This window comes from Staurois parvus, unplaced genomic scaffold (assembly GCF_062004578.1).
Source record: "Staurois parvus isolate SC_StPar_1 unplaced genomic scaffold, SC_StPar_1.0 ptg001154l, whole genome shotgun sequence".
Lineage (NCBI taxonomy): Eukaryota > Metazoa > Chordata > Amphibia > Anura > Ranidae > Staurois > Staurois parvus.
Genome location: NW_028318950.1, coordinates 130,848 through 154,142, shown reverse-complemented (window position 1 = coordinate 154,142; position 23,295 = coordinate 130,848). Strand labels below are relative to the sequence as shown.

Genomic DNA, 23,295 nt, shown 5'->3' with positions numbered 1-23,295 from the left:
CATAGTCTCTGACCAACTTTTGTATCATGTCCACAGTCTCTGACCATTTCTAGCACCATGTCTGCAGTCTCTGACCATCTCTTCGATCATGTCCATAGTCTCTGACCATTTCTTGTATCACGTCCGTAGTCTCTAACCATCTCTTGTATCATGTCGATAGTCTCTGACCATCTCTTGTATCATGTCCACAGTTCCTGACCATCTCATGCATCATATCCACAGTCTCTAACCATCTCATGTCCACAGCCTCTGACCATTTTTTGCACCATGTCTACAGTCTCTGACCATCTCTTGTATCATGTCCACAGTCTCTGACCGTATCTTAAAAGGACGCGACCTAAGTGCAGAGGATTAAAATAATTTATTTAAATACAATAGCTTATAGCTACTCACAAAGGTAGGAGAATGATAAGTATGTCAGTCCTCGGCTTGGCCAATGGGGGGGCCGATGGTGTCAGTCAGAGCCCTGATCCCTTGGGATGGAGAGGGATGAAAGCCTTTGAAACGCGTCACCTGACTTGTCCTCGCCTTCCCATTGGTCTCCTTCACGGTCCAGACTTCCGTGCGCTCCACGCTGGCGATGGCGCTGGTCTCCAGCATCCCCACAGCTGACAGCTTCCATCCCAAGGGACCAGGGCTCTGATTGACACCGTCAGCCCCCCATTGGCCAAGCCGAGGACTGACATACTAGCTTATCATTCTCCTACCTTTGTGAGTAGTTATAAACTATTGTATATTAATAAATTATTTTAATCCTCTGCACTTAGGTTGGTGCCCCCTGTGTCCTTTTAGATTTCCTACAGAGTACTGCTTCGCTCTATGGGGAGCTGCCACTGCTAGTGCCTCCAATATGGACTCAATGGACTTCATGGGATATTTTTACATTTTAGACATTTTTACATGGTTTATTGTTGCCCTATTATTGCTACATTTGTTCATCCTGTTTTATCTTATCACGAGAGTTCCCTGTCAGTGCCAATTATCCTACTGGTTCTGACCATATCTTGTATCATATCCTCAGTCTCTGACCATCTCTTATATCATCTCCACAGCTTCTGACCATCTCTTGCACCATGTCAACAGTCTCTGACCATCTCATGCATCATGTCTATAGTATATGACTATTTCTTGCACCATGTCTCATGCCTGCAGTCTCTGGCCATCTCTTGGATCGTATTTGCAGTCTCTGACCATTTCTTGCACCATGTCTGCCGTCTCTGACCATCGGTATTATGTCCACAATCTATGACCAGCTTTTATATCGTGTCTTTGACTATATCCTGCTGTGTCAGTTGTCTCCGACACAGAATACTCACTGAATTTTATGTGTGGTTCTTCAGTGATCTCAAGGGCAGCGCTTGAGGCCCTCCATATCAAGAAAGTTGACCACCACTGTCCTAAAAGAGTAGTCTACAAAAAAGATGGTCAGGGTAGGAGGTGAACATACAGAGCCAAAATACACTGAGATCTGAAAAGCTTATAGCACTGCTCAAAGCAAGCGGACACTCCTCTCCCTCCATGACTAAGCCCCGGTGGATGGTGCAAAACATGTCAGTGGGGCATGGTTAGCAGAGCAACGCTGGCTGAGACTACCTAACATTGCACCTTGGTTAGGCTGGGAGAGCGGTGTTCTGGATGCAGCCAAAATACAGGCAAAATGTCATGCCAGGCTAGATTTGAGCAAATTTATGATGCAGGTATGCAAGTCAAGGCAGAGAACTACAGAAACCGGAAGGCAAAACGAGGTCTTAACCAAAATAACCGCCAAGATCCAACGGACAGGATATTTAAGGCTACAAAAACCAAGCAGACTTTTTGCTCAGGCAATAAGATGAGCCTGTATTTGAGCACTCGGCAATATCACATCTGTGAGCGAATTCCTGCACTGCAGGTGTCCTCTACCACTAATGCACCCGGCTACAAGACCTGAGGAGGTGAGCCAGTAGTGGGGTGACAGTGGTGGTTTGTGGTGGTGGGTGATGGTGGTTATCACCTAAGAAGGAGAGGTAAACCATGCATCCACAACCGTTTTGAGGGCATCTATTGAGGTATCATTACAACGAACACAAATGATTGTTTTTGGGTGAACCCTATCCTTTACATTTTTCCCCTCTGAGGTAGAAGATACAGGTCACCTCACAGCACAATGACTGAGCCAAAATTATTTATCAAATTCCTTGCAGACTTAGCAGCTGTCAATCAGGGAAACTCCCATGTACTTGGGAATAAAATGATCCCTGAGGGGTCCAATTAAAGTGAACGCCCCAGACACATGTTGAATTAATATTTCTGTCTAGAACTGTGTATGGAGACATGCTTCCACAGGCACGGTGATCGGGCTACAAGTGCAGGGTGAGCCGTGATTGACAAGTGTAGCTTCCCCTTTCTCATCAATGGTACCATTCTGCATTACTTCACAGCTTTCCTGGAGGGAAATGCCAAATGCAGCGCCAACAATCCAACATCTTCACTTAATCATTTTATAAGCACGTTAAGCATTTGAAAGCTACATAATTAACACCGAATATAGACAATGAATTATTTTTTTATTGCAAGTTTCACAAAAAAAAAAAAAAGTTTATGTTCTACGCAAGGGTCCTAGTAGGGGAAGCAGGTCTAGCAGGAAGGCCAGTGGTTGGTGTAGACCAAGGTTCTATGGAGCCCTAGGGTCCCTCCAAAGGTCACTAGGGGTTCCTTGAGCAATGAGCATTTACTGCCTCTCAGATAAGTTCCCACTGACACCAATGACCTTTTATAGCTATCAGGAGGTAACTCTTTCCAATGATCACAAGTGTAAGGAGCATTCTTCCCAATGACCATCAGAATCATGTATCATGAGTTGTAGATATAGTAAGTTTTAGCAGGGGTTCCTGCAAGGTAGCCAATCAGCTTCTAGCTTCACCTTGTTCAATTAAGCTTTGACAATAAAATCTGGAAGCTGATCGGTTTCTATGCAGAGTTGAACCAGATTTTGCACTTTCCAGTTTTAGTAAATCTCCCCCCTAGTGTAAGAAAGGAATTACGGCAAGGAAAGCTCCAGAACAAAGGAGAGTATTGCTGCAAAAGTAGAATTTTATTTCTTAATACAAATAATGATGTGGCGCTAGTACAATGTGAAACCCACAAACGTGAATACAAAAATGTAGCAATATATGAAAAATAAAAAATATAAATAAACAAATCATGCAAAGTGTTACTGATGACAAGTGCCAACAACACTCACACAAACGAATAAATAAAAGTGCCAAAAAAGGGTCCAAATGGGCCCAATGAAACAATAGATCCTGAATACGGCTGCCAGACTCATTCACCTTTCCAACCGCTCCATCTCCGCCACCCCCCTCTGCCAATCCCTCCACTGGCTTCCGATTGCGCAACGGATCAAATTCAAAATCCTAACACTGACGTACAAAGCTGTCCACCATACTGCCCCAAACTACATCACTGACCTAATATCCAAGTACCACCCAACACGCACACTCCGCTCCTCACAAGACCTCCTTCTCTCTAGATCCCTGGTCTCCTCCTCCCATGCCCGCCTCCAGGACTTCTCCAGGGTGTCACCCATCCTCTAGAACTCCCTACCCCAACCCATCAGATTATCACCTACTCTCCTCTCCTTTAGGCGCACCCTGAAAACCCACCTCTTCAGGGAAGCCTACCCCACCCCCTGCTAACTTGCCGAACTCCTCCACTCTTCCTACCACTCCATCCCCCACAGCTATCTCCTCATGTGCCACCATCCCCTCCCTCCTAGATTGTAAGCTCCAAAGAGCAGGGCCCTCGATCCCCTCATGTTTTGCATTGTATTGTTATTGTTCTGTCACATGTTCTGTCCCCCATTGTAATGTACAGTGCTGAGCGAACTATTGGCGCTTTATAAATACTGTATAATAATAATAATAATAATAATAATGCCCAAAAAGATCCTAATTGGATCTAAAGGTGATGTAAAACAAACCGTATGACAAGGAGTCCAGAATAGGACTGCAAATACAAAGTGCTAAAAAAAAGCCAAAAAGATGTACTGATGGCATAAATAACAAACAATGTGACACACAAAAACTAACAAAACGTACCTAAACGGTGCATACGTGATAATAAACAACAAATGACCACATACAAATAAACATATCGTGCATCAAAATGCAAAAAATCGCATAACACTAAGATGCGTATACTAAACACAAATTACGAATAAAAAGTCCAGTGTGGGGAATAACACCATAATTCCGTAAGATACAAAACCCTTAGTGACGGTGAATAATAGGTAATTATCAGGTGCCAGGAAGGTATCCAAAAATGGCTGCAATGCCCGCTCACCTCCTTGTCTAGACCCACACAAGGCCAAAACACCTTTAGGATCTCTACAATGGATCCTCCATGTATGGAACTCCTCCAAAATCTCATCACTCTCCCCGCAATGGTCTCCCCTCAAGTAAAGGCTCAATGACAGTAGATCTCCTCTGCAGGCAGGTATGCAATAAGTGGCCAATTATTCCATCATGAAACACAAGTAAACACTTCCATAGTGTAATACCATTTATTAAAGGAGGAATATGGTAACAAACTTCTGCAATATGCACTCATATTTTAATACATCTTTCTTACAGCATTGATTTTTTTTGAAACCCCTTGCGTCCTTTTAAGATACGGTCAGAGACTGTGGACATGATACAAGAGATGGTCAGAGACTATGGATATGATACATGAGATGGTCAGAGACTGTAGACATGGTGCAAGAAATGGTCAGAGGCTGTGGACATGATACAAGAGATGGTCAGAGACTGTGGATATGATACATGAGATGGTCAGGAACTGTGGACATGATACAAGAGATGGTCAGAGACTGTGGATATGATACATGAGATGGTCAGGAACTGTGGACATGATACAAGAGATGGTCAGAGACTGTGGATATGATACATGAGATGGTCAGGAACTGTGGACATGATACAAGAGATGGTCAGAGACTATCGACATGATACAAGAGATGGTTAGAGACTACGGACGTAATACAAGAAATGATCAGAGACTATGGACATGATCGAAGAGATGGTCAGAGACTGCAGACATGGTGCTAGAAATGGTCAGAGACTGTGGACATGATACAAGAGTTAGTCAGAGACTACGGATGTGATCAAAGAGATGGTTGGAGGCTGTAGACATGGTGCAAGAGATGGTCAGAGACTGTGGACATGGTGCAAGAAATTGTCAGAGACTATGGACATGATACAAGAGATGATATGAGACTGTGAACATGCTGTAGAAGTTGTTGGAGACCGGGGATATGCTTTAGGAAACAGTCAGAGACTGGAGACATATTACGTGAGACTGCTAAAAATCACTGCTATAACATGGCAAATAGGAAAAGACAGATTCTGCAGGGGTTCAGAAAGCTGCATAAAAAATGCCAAAGGGCCTCAGGTTAGACACTAGGGCTCTAGGATATACTTTGGTTTAGTTGCTTGTCAGATGTAGTTGCATGGGTGTCTCAATATGGCGTCCAGACCGGAAGTGCGTCACCACGTGCCTAATTTTATTTCTTGCTTATCTAGAAGAATAAAAATAGAATATGTCTTCCCTAACTTCCTCCTCCTTCCTACGTTTAAAAAAAAATACAGATGACATTTAATGTACATTTTGCCCTTAAATGCACTTCTGTACCTTCAGGAAAAAAGTTTTGTTTTTTTTTTTAAAAAAAAGGAATGTTAGATAATATTGGGATGCTAATACCGGAACATATACTGTATCATGTGAATTCTGCCATAGCTCAATGGCCCCCATATAAAATTTCCTTGAAGCTGTTCTATCACCAGAGGCTGCAAGTACACTGGATACAGTAAAAGGATAAGATGAGACAATAATGGGATGGCATTCTCTCAGTATATCTGATTACACAATAGCAGAAGTGCTGACAAAGCATCTACTGGCTTCACTGTAGTAACAGGAACAAGAAGGGGTCTTCAGGCAAAGCTCTCTAAAAAATGTACACCAGATATTCTTTCCAAAAGGAGAAAGGAGTACATGCAATCCCACATGGTTAAAGTATGCTATTTTCTTCTTTTTTTACAAAAATATATGTACCGTATTTTCCGGCGTATAAGACGACTGGGCGTATAAGACGACCCCCTACTTTTCCTGTTAAAATATAGGGTTTGGGCTATACTCGCCATATAAGACTACCCCTCTTCCAACGCACACCAAATAAAAATTAAAAAACATCAGATTTGATTTCAATATGGTATGGTATTTCAATGATGGGGCACGATTCCTCGCTCTGACACCAATGATGGGGCACGATTCCTCGCTCTGACACCAATGATGGGGCACGATTCCTCGCTCTGACACCAATGATGGGGCACGATTCCTCACTCTGACACCAATGATGGGGCACTATTCCTCCCCCTGACACCAATGATGGGGCACTATTCATCCCACTGATACCAATGATGGGGCACTATTCCTCCCACTGACACCAATGATGGGGCACTATTCCTCCCACTGACACCAATGATGGGGCACTATTCCTCCCACTGACACTAATGATGGGACACTATTCCTTCCACTGATACCAATGATGGGACACTATTCCCCCCCACTGACACCAATGATGGGGCACTATTCCTCCCACTGACACCAATGATGGGGCACTATTCCTCCCACTGACACCAATGATGGGGCACTATTCCTCCCACTGACATCAATGATGGGACACTATTACTCCCACTGACACCAATGATGGGGCACTATTCCTCCCACTGATATTAATGATGGGACACTATTCCTCCCACTGATACCAATGATGGGACACTATTCCTCCCACTGACACCAATGATGGGGCACTATTCCTCCCACTGACACCAATGATGGGACACTATTCCTGCCACTGATACCAATGATGGAGCACAATCCCTCCCACTGATACCAATGATGGGGCACTATTCCTCCCACTGATACCAATGATGGGACACTATTCCTTCCACTGATACCAATGATGGGACACTATTCCCCCCCACTGATACCAATGATGGGACACTATTCCTCCCACTGATACCAATGATGGGACACTATTCCCCCCCACTGACACCAATGATGGGGCACTATTCCCCCCCACTGACACCAATGATGGGGCACTATTCCTCACACAATGACACCAATGACACTTGTGACCCCTGTTCCAGTATGGTGCTGCTGCAGCCAGCATATGTGGTTGCAGCAGCACCTCTGCACTGCACACTTACCGGCTTCTCCCTCACTGCTCCCTCACTCGATTTTCGCGGGTCCACTCGGCTCGTGATTGGCCGCCTGTGTGCCTTTCCTGAGCTACAGTTCTGGCGGCCAATCACCGGTGAGGAGGCGGAGCACAGCGGCAAGAGTGAGAGAGTGGCCGGAGTGACTGAATCAGCAGCGCTTCCTGAATGGATCGTCGTGGGAGCCAGGTAAGAGACAGCAGCCCTCTGCCCACCCCTGTACTTAGTGTCCCTTCCGTCGGTAGGGGGGGGGCGGCGGCAGCACGGCGCCGCCCCCCTAAAAAGTGCCGCCCTGACGTATACTGGCGTATAAGACGACCCCCGACTTTTGAGAAGATTTTCAAGGGTCAAAAAGTCGCCTTATACGCCGGAAAATACGGTACATCACTCCAGGCGAGCGACTCACTGCAAGCTAAGATGCAGGTCAACAGATGCCGGTCCATCTGATCAGCAGTACGAACATAAATCACCGCACTCTGGGCTACAGCACAAATGGTCAACCCTACGCATTTCGTGCTAGAAAGCCAAATGCCTCAAAAGGTGATTGCTGCTGCCATTGAGCCACCTGTCTACCGAGGTACGTTTATAAACGGCATGGTAGAAAAGTTGATAATCAAGCTCACGGCCACTGCTGTACAGGATTGAGGAGCTGGTGGAGAACTTTCCAATCTGGTTGGCATCAGAACACTTGGGGCTCTTAAAGTGTGTGCCCCCACCAGCACCTGTGGTGGTCCCCAGGTCCTCTCGTCTCTCCAAGATCCGGGACCATGGGTGACAGCTTGCCCAGCAAGTGAGCGAGTAATGCCCCAGAAGCAACATACTGGCTAAGTGGTTAGCACTTCCGCTTAGCAGCGCTAGGGTCATTGGTTCAAATTCCAACCACAGAACTACCTGCCTGGAGTTTTCATGTTCTCCATGTGGCTGCGTGGGTTTCCTCCGGGTACTCCGGTTTCCTCCAAAGACATGCTGGTAGATTAATTGGTTCCTGTGTAAATTGTCTCCAGTATGTGTATGTATGAATGTTAGTTAGGGACCTTAGATTGCACGCAACTGAGTACTGATACTTTTTTTATTTGCACTAACATACAATTTTGAGGACAAGCTTTTTTTAGGCATTAGTTTTTTTTTTTTTAGGCTTTCTTCTTTGTTTTCACCTGGTGAAATGGTTAGCACTTCTGCCTGGCAGTACTCGGGTCGTTGGTTCAAATTGCAACCACGGCACCACCTGCCTGGAGTTTGCATGTTCTCCCTGTGCCTGCGTGGGTTTCCTCCGGGTCTCCGGTTTCCTCCCACACTCCAAAGACATGCTGGTAGGTGAATTGTCTCCTGTCTAAATTGTCCCTAGTATGTGTATGTATGAATGTGAGTTAGGGACCTTAGATTGTACACCCCTTGAGGGTTAGGGACTGATGGGAATGTACAATATATATGTAAAGCGCTGCGTAAATTGACGGCAATACATAAGTACCTGAAATAAATAATCAACGTGTATTACGTCACTTTCAGGGGTCACTGCTGTCAATCCTTGGCTAGTGTAGCCAAGGATGCAGCTATTCAAGCACAGTCTGGGCTTCAATAGTTGCACTGGAGGGCAGGGGAGACACTGTGAGTCTAATAGACCCCATAGTCTTTATAAGGAGTACTTGTCACCTGCCCATGCTATCACATAGGGGGCTTGTTAGTTCCTCATGATAACAACAAAGTTAAAAAAAAATTAAAAAGTGTAAAAAAAAAAAAGAGAAAATGATTTAGAAAATAAATAAAAATACTTTTAAAGCTCACTTTAATTCTCCAGCATTGGGAAACACTGTGCATTTTGGTGCAGCACAATTTTTTTTTCAAAAGGGACTTCTTTCCTTGCATTTCTGGGGGTAGGGCAGCCCATTAAAATGAATAAGCTGCCCTACACACAGCATGCAGCTGCGCAGCTGTGAACCAAAGGCTCATTCACATTTGAGGTTGGGGGGGTGGTAAACTGGGTTGAGCCGTGTTTTTACCACCCCCCAACTGCTCCTGCTTTAGCTGGAGGTAGCAGACACGGTGGTACATGGCAGTATACACCCAGGTGAATTGGGCCATGCTATAACAACATGGCTGCAATGCGGTGATGCTGCATTTAGGTGGTAAAACAGGTGTTGTGGAGGCAACATATTGCCTCTTCGCCACCTGTCAAATCAATCCAAGCATGGATCACTTTTCAGAGGAGTGGCAGTCCTTGCCACCATTGAGATTAAGCCCTAAAAAAAAGCAGTACTGATGATACAGAATTAGGGGTCAGGATTAAAGTATCATGCAGACATACACACCCACACACTTTTATAAAACTCGGGTACTGTATATACACTTGCACTGCCATGTACTGCACTATATGGGAAGGCAGAGGTCAGGATTCGGGAACACGCCTCCCTCTCCCACGCAATTCACTGTCCTGACTGAACGACCACCGTGCCAGTGTACAGTTCAGCAGAGGGAGTTTGGTCTGAATGCCTTTCTCAACCAGGATGCCCCAGCACCCCTTACAGCCTTAAAGGGCACCCTGGTTGGGACAGGCGGGTGCACAGTACAATTTCAGAAAGCCATGTATGGGATTCAAGTTCCAGGATAGGGTAACTCTAACCAGCATGTGCAGGAGTTGAAATATGACTGGAAGATGGATGCAAAATAAGTGGCGGTGAACAGCAGTGGCAGCAATGGAGCAATGAACAGCTCAAAGCCCAACTCAGTTCCTCTTTATTGTGTTTCTTTAAAGTGATTCTAAAAGGTAAATTTTTTTTCTTCAAATAACAAACATGTTATACTTACCTGCTCTGTGTAATAGTTTTGTACAGAGCAGCCCTGATCTTCCTCTTCTTGGGTCCCCCGTCGGCGCTTCTGGGCCCTACCCCTTGCCAAGTGTCCCCAGAGCAAGCAGCTTGTATGTGCTCGCTCTCGAGCCGTCTCTGTGCGTCTATGGCAGGGGTGGCCAACCTGCGGCTCTCCAGCTGCTGCAGGACTACAAGTTCCATCATGCCTCTGCAAGTCAGTAACTTCCCATCTTTGCAATGCCTCATGGGAAATGTAGTTCCACAACAGCTGGAGAGCCACAGGTTAGCCACCCCTGGATGGGATACACAGAGCATGGCTCAGTCCCACCTCTGACTGAGATTGACAGCAATGGGAGCCAATGGCAGTATCTCAGCTGATGAGGATGGAGAGACCCCGGAGAGCCGCTGCTCTTGTACACAGTGCTGGATTGCAATGAAGCTCAGGCAGGGGCGGACTGACCATTCGAGCACTCGGGCACTGCCCGAGGGCCCAGGGTCAGTAGGGGGACCCATGAAATGCCCCTGGTACCTTTTTATAGGCTTTTTTGGGTGTGCTTTGAGTGTGGGCAAGGACACAGGGGCCCTATGATCCCCTATTGCCCAGGGGCCCCATGAGTTGTCAGTCCGCCCCTGAGCTCAGGTAAGTATTAGGGGGGCTGATGGGGGGAGCTGCACACTGATGGTTTTTTACCTTCATGCATAGAATGCATGAACCGTCCCAACTTTTTTGAGACAAGTTACATCCATCAATTTCAAAATTACCTTATTTTTTCTTACAAATGGTCCATATTCTCCGTTTTAACATTTGATATGTTTTCTATTTTCTATTGTCAATACAATATGGGTTTATGAGATTTGCAAACCACTGCATTGTTTTTATGTATATTTTAGATGACATCGCTAATTTTTTGGACTAGGGTTGTCCACAGATCAAGAACGGAGAGTACCCAACCTGCTCCTTTCCTAGCCACAGGTGTCAAGACTTCAAATCTCTGAACATAAAAGTGCTCAGAGCTGAGTGTGCAACCAGGTGAGCACCTTAATGTCAAGGTCCTACCTTTTCCCAGCGGTTATGTTACTCCATGTGCTGGCATCCATCTTGGATTTCTGCAGAGCATGGTGGGAATCTTTTATGCCTTCAGGTCTCTGAGGTCCATCCCCCAGAGGGGTGTGGCTGATTACATATAAGCCTGTGGTCCGCACATGCCCTTTGCACTTATGTCTTGGTGTTGCTATAACTCTGTTCTGACTCTCGTGACTCTCCTGGAATCTGACTCGGCTTGTGACTTGACTATTCTTTGTGTTCTCCTTTGATCTGACCCTCCGTTGCTGAACCCGGCCCGTGACCTGTGATTCTCGTCTGCTGTCCTGTACCGGTTTTGTCCCGTTGTTGTCGACCCGGCCTGCCTGACTACTCTATTGTCTTTTCCACCAGCTACACGCCATTGGCGGCGGCCATTACCGCAACTGGGGTGTCTCGGGAGCCACGACCTGGTTCCTGACTGCGTCAAGTCCATCCCCACCATCAGGGGCCCTGGTGAAAGGCAGCCTGGGACTTAGACTCCGCCCCCAGAGGGACTTCGGTCTGTGGGTGGTGGTTGTCGTCAGCCAGTGCGTTACATTGTTATTAGGCCTGCCTGTCCGTTCCTCAGCTCCAGCCTTGACACTTAACCCTTTCCCTGCCAGGTCCGTACATTGTAGCCACCAGGATTGTGTATAAAACGGACAAGCAGACCCCTGCCTGTCAGGTGGAAACAGTTGGGGGGCTGCGCTGCTACCTGAACACTTCCACAACCCGCAAGCCCCCACCCCAGAACTCGCGCTCCCGCCATGTATCCAGGGCCCACTTGCCCATCTGCAGGCCTGGAGAGCGCCAAGGCGGGTGCCGGCGGGTGGAGGGGAGAGAGGAGAGAGGATAAAGGAACTCCCCTTTTTTCTGTGACCTGGAAGGTGATGTGTATGATGTCACTTCCGGGTCACAGCTGTCACCTTCCCCGGTTAGAATAGCCGGGGATAAATGTATTGCAATGCGATCTGAATCTGTCACCTAAAAATCATCACATAGGGGATCTTGTGTCCCCTATGTGATGAAAAAAAACCAACAGGTTAAGTAAAAAATTTTTTAATTGCAAAAGTTACACTCAAGCACATAACCCCCCCCAACAAAAAATTTTGAGGCCCCTCCCACCCCCACTTATACGCACGTATAAATGTAAACGCGCACATCAGGGTGCCTACGTGTGAAAATGCTGACTGCGATGCGCATGTTACATTTTGCCGCACATGCCGGAGCAATTCTAGCACCAGACCTCCTCTGTAACACTAAACCGATGACCTATAGGGGGCTTTTGAAGCGTCACCTACAGAATATATAGGGCACTGAAGTTTGTCGCCATTTCATAGGTGCACATAAATTTAAGGTTTGGCATGTTGAGTATCTATTTATGTATTTATAAACATTTGGATAATTTATTGTGTTTGTGTGCCCTAAAGTGCACTTTAATGGGTTTTTTACTGAAATTTTGCATTTCCTAGACCTTTGCGATAATATTCAGCGATATAAAAAATTGGAACTACCCCTATTTTATTCTCTAGGGTGTCTGTTTTCAGAAAATATATAATTTAGTTTTTTTTTGGGGGGGGGGGTTGTGTAATTTTCAGGCCTGAAATAATTCTTTAAACATGTGTGCAGAAAATGCAAACACGTCTCTGGCAGCGAACGGGTTAAAGGAGAGATCAGGGAATGATAGTTCTTCCATCTCTTGCCACCCTCCACAATGAATATCACTGATCATTAAGGCACTTTGGGGGAGTGTAGAAGTCACCAAGTGACCTAACAGCCTCCCAAATAATTTCTACTAAAAAAATAGAGCCGGAAGAAAAAGGTAAGCAAACTCAGGGCTGCTTTTTCAATGACAAATAGTACACCTCCCCAATCCGCCAACGCAACCCGTAAAACAAAAAAACAAATTTCCGGGATATAGGCAAATTAACTCAGTAAAATAAGGTCCTGATTAGGGCTCCTGTATGCTCAGATCACCAATACACACTTATCGGAATAACAATTTAAATCATGTTTTACCCTCACTACATCTGAGATGGCTGTTTTGTTAGCTGGTCTTTGTAGCTAAAAGTTGAATATTCTGATATTTTTCTGATTATGTCAGTATTTCTGTGCTCAAAGCGGTGCATTTTTTTGAATGGAAATATGTCGTTTTTTTATTATAGGCCTGTAATTCGTAGGAATAACTCACTGAAATCTGTCCGAACAAGAGTCTAGTAAACATCCGGATATGATAAAATTAAAACACGAAATCATAAATTATAATTCAATAAACAATCATAAAAAATAATAATATAATAAATTAAATCAAACCAAACACACTAAAATTTGAAATATAGCGCCAAGTTCGCACATCGCTGAGCAAATTCGCAGAATCGTTTTCAGTGTCTGATGATGAATTTCCCCCACGAATCATTATCACTCAATTCTGCAAGTGGTTCTGATTTACTATCGCTGTTCTCTAGCCGGTCTAAAACCGCTTTTGACCTAAAGGGATGCTTTTTGGACGCCATGGAGGTTTCTCAGTTTCCAGGCAGAAAGAACAGTAAAAATGCAGGCAGGGCGCCGGACAAAGCACTCGGGACAAAATGTATGTGAAATGGTTTGATACAGGAATGTTATACTACTATCAGATTTTAGTGTATTTAGTGAATGTCACTTTTAAAATTTTTGAATTTCCCACCGGTTCCGTTCCCCGTACGTCACGAAGCTCGCAGGGAACGGAACCCAAAAGACGGATATCGGCATCGGCCGCAGGAGATGGCCGGGGACGCTGCAGGGGGGACATCGCGGGAGCGCAGGACAAGGTAAGTGAAGAAGAGATCCCTGAGCAACGCTGCAGTGTATTCCCGAGTGTAGCTCGAGGTTACCACTTTTGGTACTTAAAGTTTACCCCGAGCTACACTCGGGAATACCGCCAGGGAGGTTATTGGAATCTTCTCTTCCTCCTACCAGTGCATCCTCCACAGTTATTACCTTTTGTACCACAAGCCCCTCTCTCTTAGATTGTAAGCTCCCAGGATCAGGGCCTCCTATCCCTCTTGTATTGAACTGTATTGTTGCTGTATTGCCTCCCTAAGTGCTGAGCAAACTGTTGGTGCCATATAAATCCTGTATAATAATAATAATATATAAATCCTGTATAATAATAATAATATATAAATCCTGTATAATAATAATAATATATAAATCCTGTATAATAATAATGTGGTTTGAATGTACTTACTGACACAACAACAGATGGGTAAGAAGGACAAACTCCAGGAGTCTGAAGTAATCCGGACAGTTTCTGGGTTTCCTCAAAATCTGATTCTTTAACCTGAGAAACAAAGTATATATATTAGTGGAGGGCAACCCAAAAAGACTTAAAGTGGAACCCAAAAAAACTAGATAAAAAAAAAATGCTCTTTAGCAAGGAACATACATTCTACAAGTCCTCATGCACACTGGACGTTTTTACAGCGGCTGTTTTCAGCGTTTTTTTTCTACAGCCAGTAAACCCCCCAGCATGTTATCCTATGTGTCCATACACACATAGGTTTTAATCAGCGTTTTTGGCTGGAAAAAAACCCAGAAATAGTGGGTTTCTAGCAGAGTTTTTTTAGCTGTAAAAACACTCTAATGCTGGTAAACGCGGTAAATCGTAGCAAACTGGCGTTTTTGGACATTGTTTGAGCAAAAATTTTATTCTTGTAAAACACGCGAAAAACAAAGAAAAAACGCAGCTAAACGTGGTCAAACACGAATGCAAAAATGCTAAACGTGTATTTTTAATGTGACTTTATACAGCTAACATTACCGGCATTTTAAAAACACCCCGTGTGCATGAGGACTAATAATTCTGCTACCAAAATTAAAGCGTTACTAAACCCACAACAGTAAAATCGGTCTGTATATGCAGTAAAGCATGCTGGTTATACTCACTGTGGAACCTAAGGGGTTTATCCTCTTTGTGTAAAAACACTGTTTGATTCTGACTTCCCTGATCCTCCCCTTCTTCCAGTGTCCCCCTCTTATCGCCTAGAGCAAAATGAAAACTCCTACAAGCTTTAACCAGTGCTTTGCTGGACACTGATAGACGTCACAAGACTGCTATATACAGCTGATGAAAAAAGGTATTTATCAGTTTATAGTTACTAAAATAATTGCACTTCCATGTGTATACTGTGGGAGACCAGATATAGTGAATGCAGGGTCGGGGAGACCAGATATAGTGAATGCAGGGTCTGGGGAGACCAGATATAGTGAATGCAGGGTCGGGGAGACCAGATATAGTGAATGCAGGGTCCGGGGAGACCAGATATAGTGAATGCAGGGTCCGGGGAGACCGGATATAGTGAATGCAAGGTCGGGGAGACCGGATATAGTGAATGCAAGGTCGGGGAGACCGGATATAGTGAATGCAAGGTCGGGGAGACCGGATATAGTGAATGCAGGGTCCGGGGAGACCGGATATAGTGAATGCAGGGTCCGGGGAGACCGGATATAGTGAATGCAGGGTCCGGGGAGACCGGATATAGGGAAAGCAGGGTCCAGGGAGACCAGATATAGTGAATGCAGGGTTCAGGGAGACCAGATATAGTGAATTCAGGGTCCGGGGAGACCGGATATAGTGAATTCAGGGTCCGGGGAGACCAGATATAGCGAATGCAGCGTCCGGGGAGAACAGATATAGTGAATGCAGGGTCCAGGGAGACTGGATATAGTGAATGCAGGGTCCGGTGAGACTGGATATAGTGAATGCAGGGTCCGGGGAGATCATATATAGTGAATGCAGGGTCCTGGGAGACCAGATATAGTGAATGCAGGGTCCTGGGAGACCAGTTATAGTGAATGCAGGGTCCGGGGAGAGCGGGTATAGTGAATGCAGGGTCCTGGGAAACCAGATATAGTGAATGCAGGGTCCGGGGAGATCAGATATAGTGAATGCAGGGTCCTGGAAGACCAGATAGAGTGAATGCAGGGTCCTGGGAGACCGGATATAGTGAATGCAGGGTCCTGGGAGACCGGATATAGTGAATGCAGGGCCCTGGGAGACCAGATATAGTGAATGCAGAGTCTGGGGAGACCAGTTATAGTGAATGCAGGGTCCGGGGAGATCAGATATAGTGAATGCAGTGTCCGGGGAGATCAGATATAGTGAATGCAGGGTCTGGGGAGACCAGATATAGTGAATGCAGGGTCCGGGGAGATCAGATATAGTGAATGCAGGGTCCTAGGAGACCAGATATAGTGAATGCAGGGTCCTGGGAGACCAGATATAGTGAATGCAGGGTCCGGGGAGACCAGATATAGTGAATGCAGGGTCCTGGGAGACCAGATATAGTGAATACAGGGTCCGGGGAGATCAGATATAGTGAATGCAGGGTCCTAGGAGACCGGATATAGTGAATGCAGAATCCTGGGTTTAGGAACACTTTAATATGTGCTGTAAATTGCCTCCAACAGTATTCCCATTTCTTCTTGCCAGAAGCTGCCATTTTTCTGAATCCCAGAGACCCTGAGCAGTTTAAATCTTTAGCATGTCAGCAGATTGGCCTCTAGATTCTCACAATAGTGCCAAAAAATAGAGAGCAACTGAGCATGTGCAGAGCAGGATAAGACAACTTATTACTGGATTTTAAATAGGCCCTTATTTTTAATGTTTTACATCGCTATACCTGCAAAAGGGACAGCCCAAAGTGATGTATTGGGACTTCATTTTCTGACTACAGTTCCACTTTAAGAGTAATGGGCAGTACACGGGTCTACAACAGCCTCTATAATGCTCCCTTCGCAGTGGTAAATCAGGTACCTCTTGCCCCTCAGAAACACCCTCTGGCCCATTACTATAATGGGCTGCCTAACTAGACTATGGGAATTTGTAGGAAGCCATAAGAGATGGGCAAGTTTTGGCAATACCAGGAAATGCTGGAGCTTTGTCTATGAGAACATCCTGAATCTGGTTATAAAACCAGGGTATTATGCCTGGCTCACACCAATGCAGTTTGCTTTTGATCCATTTTTTAAATGCTTTTTGCATTTCGCTTTGTATTTTTACACACACATTTTGCCACGTTTTTACTGCATTCTGCATTTTTTCAGCCTTTTTTTTTAAAGGGGAAATGTTTTTGTTGCTGGGTGAAATAAAAACACGAAACGTGGCAAAAACACTCTAAGTGCATTCCAGCAGCGTCTCCATTGAACTCTAGTGTAGCAAAAACACTGCTTCTTGTATTTAAAAAAAGTCCTTGACCCTTTCCAAAAACACAGCGGCAGCAAAATGCAAACATATCCAATAGGAAACCATATTAAATGGACTGTAGTGAGCTTCCAAACAGCAATAAAAAAGGCATTGGTGTGAACCAGGCCTTACAGTTTACGGATGACAAAAATCTATAACAAAATATCTTTCTGCAAGCATTTTCTAGTTTCTACAGCCAACTTCAGAGGACGTTCGGCTTAAAGGGGAGAAAGATTGAATATACGTTATAATATAAGGGCCATCTAGAAATGTTAATTAAGCCTAATTATGTTTTTCAGTAATATCAGTTTACCTCTCCTGCCTAGGCCCTCCTGTGGCTTAAGCCTAAAAGCTGTATATCTACAGTGTGAGATCACATAAGGCACTGCTGCCTGTGATGGTTAGACTCACCAGATTTGGAATGAGACTTTGTGATGTCAATAATGTGCTGCTCAAGGTTCTCCTTGCTGTAGAGGATGCTACACCTGAGAGTCTGCAGTGCAATGGCCTCCCTGCTTCTGTTTCTTTCATTCTATGAATCTGTGTTTTCATACTTCAGTCTTCCATTTCTCTTGCTGCTTCCTAATCACTAACCCATCTGCCATCAGATCACCAGTCATCAGACTGCCAGTCAGCAGGGGTCAACTCTGACATTTATTTATTATTTTATTTATTTCAGGTACTTATATAGCGCCGTCAATGTACCCAGCGCTTTACATATATATTGTACATTCACATCAGTCCCTAACCCTCAAGGGGCGTACAATCTAAGGTCCCTAACTCACATTCATACATACACATACTAGGGACAATTTAGACAGGAGTGTGGGAGGAAACCGGAGTACCCGGAGGAAACCCATGCAGGCACAGGGAGAACATGTAAACTCCAGGTTGGTGGTACCGTGATTGGGATTCGAACCAACGACCCTAGTACTGCCAAGCAGAAGTGCTAACCATTTAGCCACTGTGCAGCCTCACATGAGGAAGTAAGGTCCTGCTTCAACCAAAATAACCCCTTTCACACAGAGACATAGCACAGAATAATGCATGATAAGTCAGCAACAGGGAAAATACCAGCTGCAGGGATAACACTGGTGACTAGTCCTTTGCCCTCTTCCTGCCTTTATATAGGTACAGCTTTCACAACACAGGTTCTCTTTAATCACCACAAAACCCATGTCTTTGGTGGCCTTAACACCCACATTATTATTATTATACAGGATTTATATCGCGCCAACAGTTTGCGCAGCACTTTACAAAATGAAGGCAGACAGTACAGTTACAATACAATTTGGTACAAGAGGAAACAGAGGGCCCGGTTCGTTAGAACTTACAATCTAGGAGATATATGTCCATGGCAGCTGAGCTTTCTGTGCTGAAAGCACATTTGCTGCATGCTTTCAGCACACCAACCAGGCTGTCACTGACAGCTCCTAGTTTCTAGTTATGACCGTGAGCCATCAGGATAGGCTCCCAATCATATGACCACTGTGACAGCCAATCACAGTGGTCACATGACCAGCAAGACCCAGTTAAAGAGCCGCAACGGATAAGCAAGAAGGGATTAAAATTATCTAGGTGAATGAACAGGTTCTCCTTATAGCCCAGCTCTTTTGCTACTTTTACTTACCTTCCTTGCATTCCTATGTGGAATGAGAAACTTTCAGAACACAGCTTATCTACTGTACACAGGGGCGGACTGACCATTCGAGCACTCAGGCACTGCCTGAGGGCTCGGGGTCAGTAGGGGGGTTCCATGAGATGCTCCTGGTACCTTTCATTGGCTTTTTCATAGGCTTTTTTGGGTGTGGGCGAGGACACAGGGGCCCCATGATCCCCTATTGCCCGGGGGCCCCATGAGTTTTCAGTCCGCCCCTGACTGTACAGATACTATTAAAAAAGCAAAAAAACTAAATGATATACATATGTTTTTGTGCATTCACCATTTCTTTCAATGGGCCAGGCTAAACACGTGTAAAATGCTACGTTGTATGAAAAAACAAAATACAATAAATGGCAGCCAACAAATGAGAAATGGGATACTTTACATTTATTTTCATGAACCATAGATGTTTCACTGCAGGAAAAGTGACAAGTGAGACAAGCTGACCCCAACACCTTCCCTGTCTCCTCTCAGTGAAAGGGAAGGGTCAGCCAGGTCACACATTGACAAGTTGAAAAAACACTTACACTTCAATCTGTCAAAAGCATTTACTGCTGCCCCCAAAGGTAGACCCGGATGCTCCAATCCACGCCCAAGTGTCAATCGCAACTTGACTCATGGAGGAAGTTGGACTGTTTATTGGACTGTACAGCCCGATGGGATGATGATGATGATGATGACAGTTCTAAAATATTGATATGATGATGATGATAAAAGAGCTATACATGATACTTATACAACTTAGGTCACTTCAATTCTTCAATCTGCACTCAAGCGTCAGTCGCAAGTTGACTCATGGAGAGAGTTAAACTGTTTATGGATTGTAGGGAGCTTGACTGTTAATTGGACTGTAAAGCTCAATGGGATGATGATGGTTCTATAAGAACAATATGATGATGATGATAAAAGAGCTATACAAGATGCTTATACGACAATTTACGTTAGGTAAATTCTCTAATCTGCTCCCAAGTGTCAATTGCAAGTTGAATCATGAAGGGAGATTGTGACGGGAGTCACTTTGGGTGGGGGGCCCATGGAACACAGCTCACTTTGGAGAGGTGGGGAAACCCCTGTCTCAGCTCTCCATATCCCTCTTATGTGTAAGTCACCCTGTGCCTGTTAGGGGTACAGGGTGATCTGTCCTAATATTGTGTAGACATGTATAGGTGGGGTGGGGGTTTTGGATTGTTTGGTGTTATGGGGCTGCATACCATTGTTCTGTTGTTTGTCAGGCTTGGGAGCAAACTATTATGGGATGTATGTGTTTATGTTTATAAACATGACAGCGTTATATAAGTAACTGAAATAATGTTTATTGGCTTGGTGGGGGGTGTCTCCAGCAGCCCTCCTTGTGGGACTGTCTGCTGGTGTATCTCTTGTTACTAAATGTAGATTGCCCCACCCTGTGTCATTATGCAGGGAGTGGGGATTGCCCCCTTGCCCCTGAGTGTATATATCTTGTATCTGTGTTCAAATAAACTAGTCTACCTTCTGGATTACTTCAAGATTGGTGTCATCTAGTCTTGTGTGGTCAGCTGTGGTGTCTGTGGTCGGTGTTCGGACGGGGAAGCAGTATTTTAACCAGGGGCGGACTGACAACTCATGGGGCCCCCGGGCAATAGGGGATCATGGGGCCCCTATGTCCTTGCCCAAACTCAAAAAAGCCTATGAAAAAGGTACCAGGGGCATCTCATGGGGCCCCCTACTGACCCCGGGCCCTCGGGCAGTGCCCAAGGTTCCAAATGGTCAGTCCGCCCCTGATTCTAATGGAAGTACCCAAGTGCAGTCAGGGTCAGATCCATTACAGAGTTGGACTGTTTACAAACTAGATGGATTGTGCAGCCCAATGGGATGATAATGATGGTCCTATAAGGATGAAATGATGATAGTGAAAGAGCTATACATGATGCTTATATGACAATTTAGGCTAGCTAAATTCTTCAAATCTGTGTCCAAGCGTCAATCATAACTTGAATCATGGAGGAAGTTGGACTATTTATGGACTGGAGGAAGATGGACTGTTTAATGATGCCAATGATGATAAAAGTAAATATTGTAAGCTCCTATCCCTCTTGTATTGAACTGTATTGTTGCTGTATTGTCTCCCATTATATTGTACAGCGCTGAGCAAACTGTTGGCGCTATATAAATCCTGTATAATAATAATAATAATAATATATAAATCCTGTATAATAATAATAATAATGATATCCCTATATCAATAAAAATAATGAATTATTTCAACTTACATTGATACAAACAAAATTGTAGCAGTGTCCTTGTAAAATGCTCTGTAGGTCATGGCTTGTTTTGCACATTGATGATGAAACTGCTCTCACGTTCTACAACAAAGCAAAACGAAACAAAAAAAAAGTTAAATCAAATTTTAGAAAAATAATTTTGCAAATGTTGGCGAAGCAATAATGTTGAATATTGATGTTTTTAGCCAACTAATGCTTGAATGATAAATATATGTAGGCACAGTGCCTGTATTACACAAAGATACATTGATGACATTATGGACATTTGTTTATAATATGTTTATTTGTACAACAGATATAATATTCTCCATATGTTCTCCTGAAGAAGTGGACGTGTTGAGACCAACTTATCCATGTAGTGGACTTTACTGAATAATAACAACTACATATACATAGGTGTGACTATATAAGTAAAATATTTGAAATTAAATCAAAGGATAAAGTATAATTATCAGCTTTCTATAATCAGTCGCCATTTGCTTTTATGATATCAGTTTTGTGCTCATATATGAATAAAAGGACATTTTAATCTAAAACGCAGTTGTATCGTTTACCTAAAATTTTCCGAAATATTATGTGTACAACTTTACAAAATACATCAAACACCACAAAAACGTACATTCCCTTGAAGGAGCAAAGTCTGTTTCACCACCAGTAGTGCAGGTACGGTACACGGGAGTACTTAAGCACAGGACAGTGTTTGCTCGCACAGGGATGTACAGGTGTTCTGTGCATCGCTGTACAGGCAGACCCATTCATGTCAACTGGGACACAGTGGCTGCACAGACAAAGCTGCTGCTCCCAATATAACGTCCGTGTGCGTACCTAAATGTCCCAACTGACATGAATGGGTCTGCCTGCATGGAACACCTGTGCATCCGTGTGTGGGCAAACATGGCCTAAAACTGGATTCCAGCTAAATACACAGATGTGAAACATAGAAGGGGTTTGTTTTACCTGCCAAAGGATTTGTATGTCTGTCCATCCAGTCAAAGGATTTACACAGTTCTGATACACAGCAAATTCCAGCTTGGCTAGGCAGATTACCTTAACTTGCTGCAATTTAGTAACACATGTTTGTTCCTTTCCCCACGATTGGACAGTGAAAGGAAAAGAAGAAGACTGATGAGCTCATCTCTCAGTCACTCTGCTCTCCCCTCCTATCAGCATTCTTCTTGTACTGCAGCACAACTGATTGGCTCCTTGTTAGGCAGGGGATTTGTAGAGGAAATCAGTGCAAATTCAGGTATTTACACTGCTTGCATTTACAAATACATATAATTCTGTATTAAAGGAGAAGTACAGCCAAATCTCTTTTAGCTGTTCTGTGGATCACAGGAGTGCAGTTCATTCTGCACTATTGTGACCCATTTTCTGCTGGCAGCAGGCTGAAGTCACTCAGCTGGTCCAGGTTGAGGAAAGATCCCGACTTTAAAGTCGGGATCCACCACAGAGTCTGGAACAGCACCTGGCTCAGCCTCTCAGCGATCTGCAGAGAGAGCAGACAGTGGTAACTCAGAGCGGCTGTGAGAACTCAGCAATCAGCGGTCATGTTGCAGATGATACTGCATTCACCTAGTATATGTAAGTACACGTGGTTCCTCACCACCAGAACTGTCCCCGGAGAAGGTACAGAGGAAGACTAAGTATATGTAGTTCCTCACCACAAGGACTGTCCTGGAGAAGATATAGAGGATGGCTATGTATATGTGGTTCTTCAAGTCCAGGACTATCCCTGCAGAAGGTACAGAGGATGGCTATGTATATGTGGTTCCTCGCCATCAGGACTATCACTGAAGAAGGTACAGGGGATGACTAAGTACAAATAGTTATTCACACCAGGACTATCCCTGAAGGAGGTATAGAGGATGACTAAGTACATGTAGTTCCTCACACCAGGATCATCCCCGAAGAAGGTACAGAGGATGACTAAATACATGTGGTTCCACACCACCAGGACTGTCCCAAGGGAAGGTACACAGGATGACTAAATACATGCGGTTCCTCAACACCAGGACTATCCCTGGA

General features: G+C 44.5%; 1 protein-coding gene across 1 annotated transcript in view; it reads right to left on the bottom strand.

Moving 5' to 3' along the window:
* The window catches only part of LOC149439139 (D-ribitol-5-phosphate cytidylyltransferase-like), a 280,466-nt gene that overhangs the window by 147,731 nt on the left and 109,440 nt on the right, over window positions 1–23,295 (bottom strand). Inside the window, exons 5-6 of the mRNA XM_089659411.1 lie at window positions 21,256–21,348; window positions 14,347–14,439 (exon numbers count right to left, since the gene is read on the bottom strand). Coding sequence (XP_089515537.1) covers window positions 14,347–14,439; window positions 21,256–21,348 — 186 coding nt within the window. The remainder of the gene's footprint in view (window positions 1–14,346; window positions 14,440–21,255; window positions 21,349–23,295) is intronic.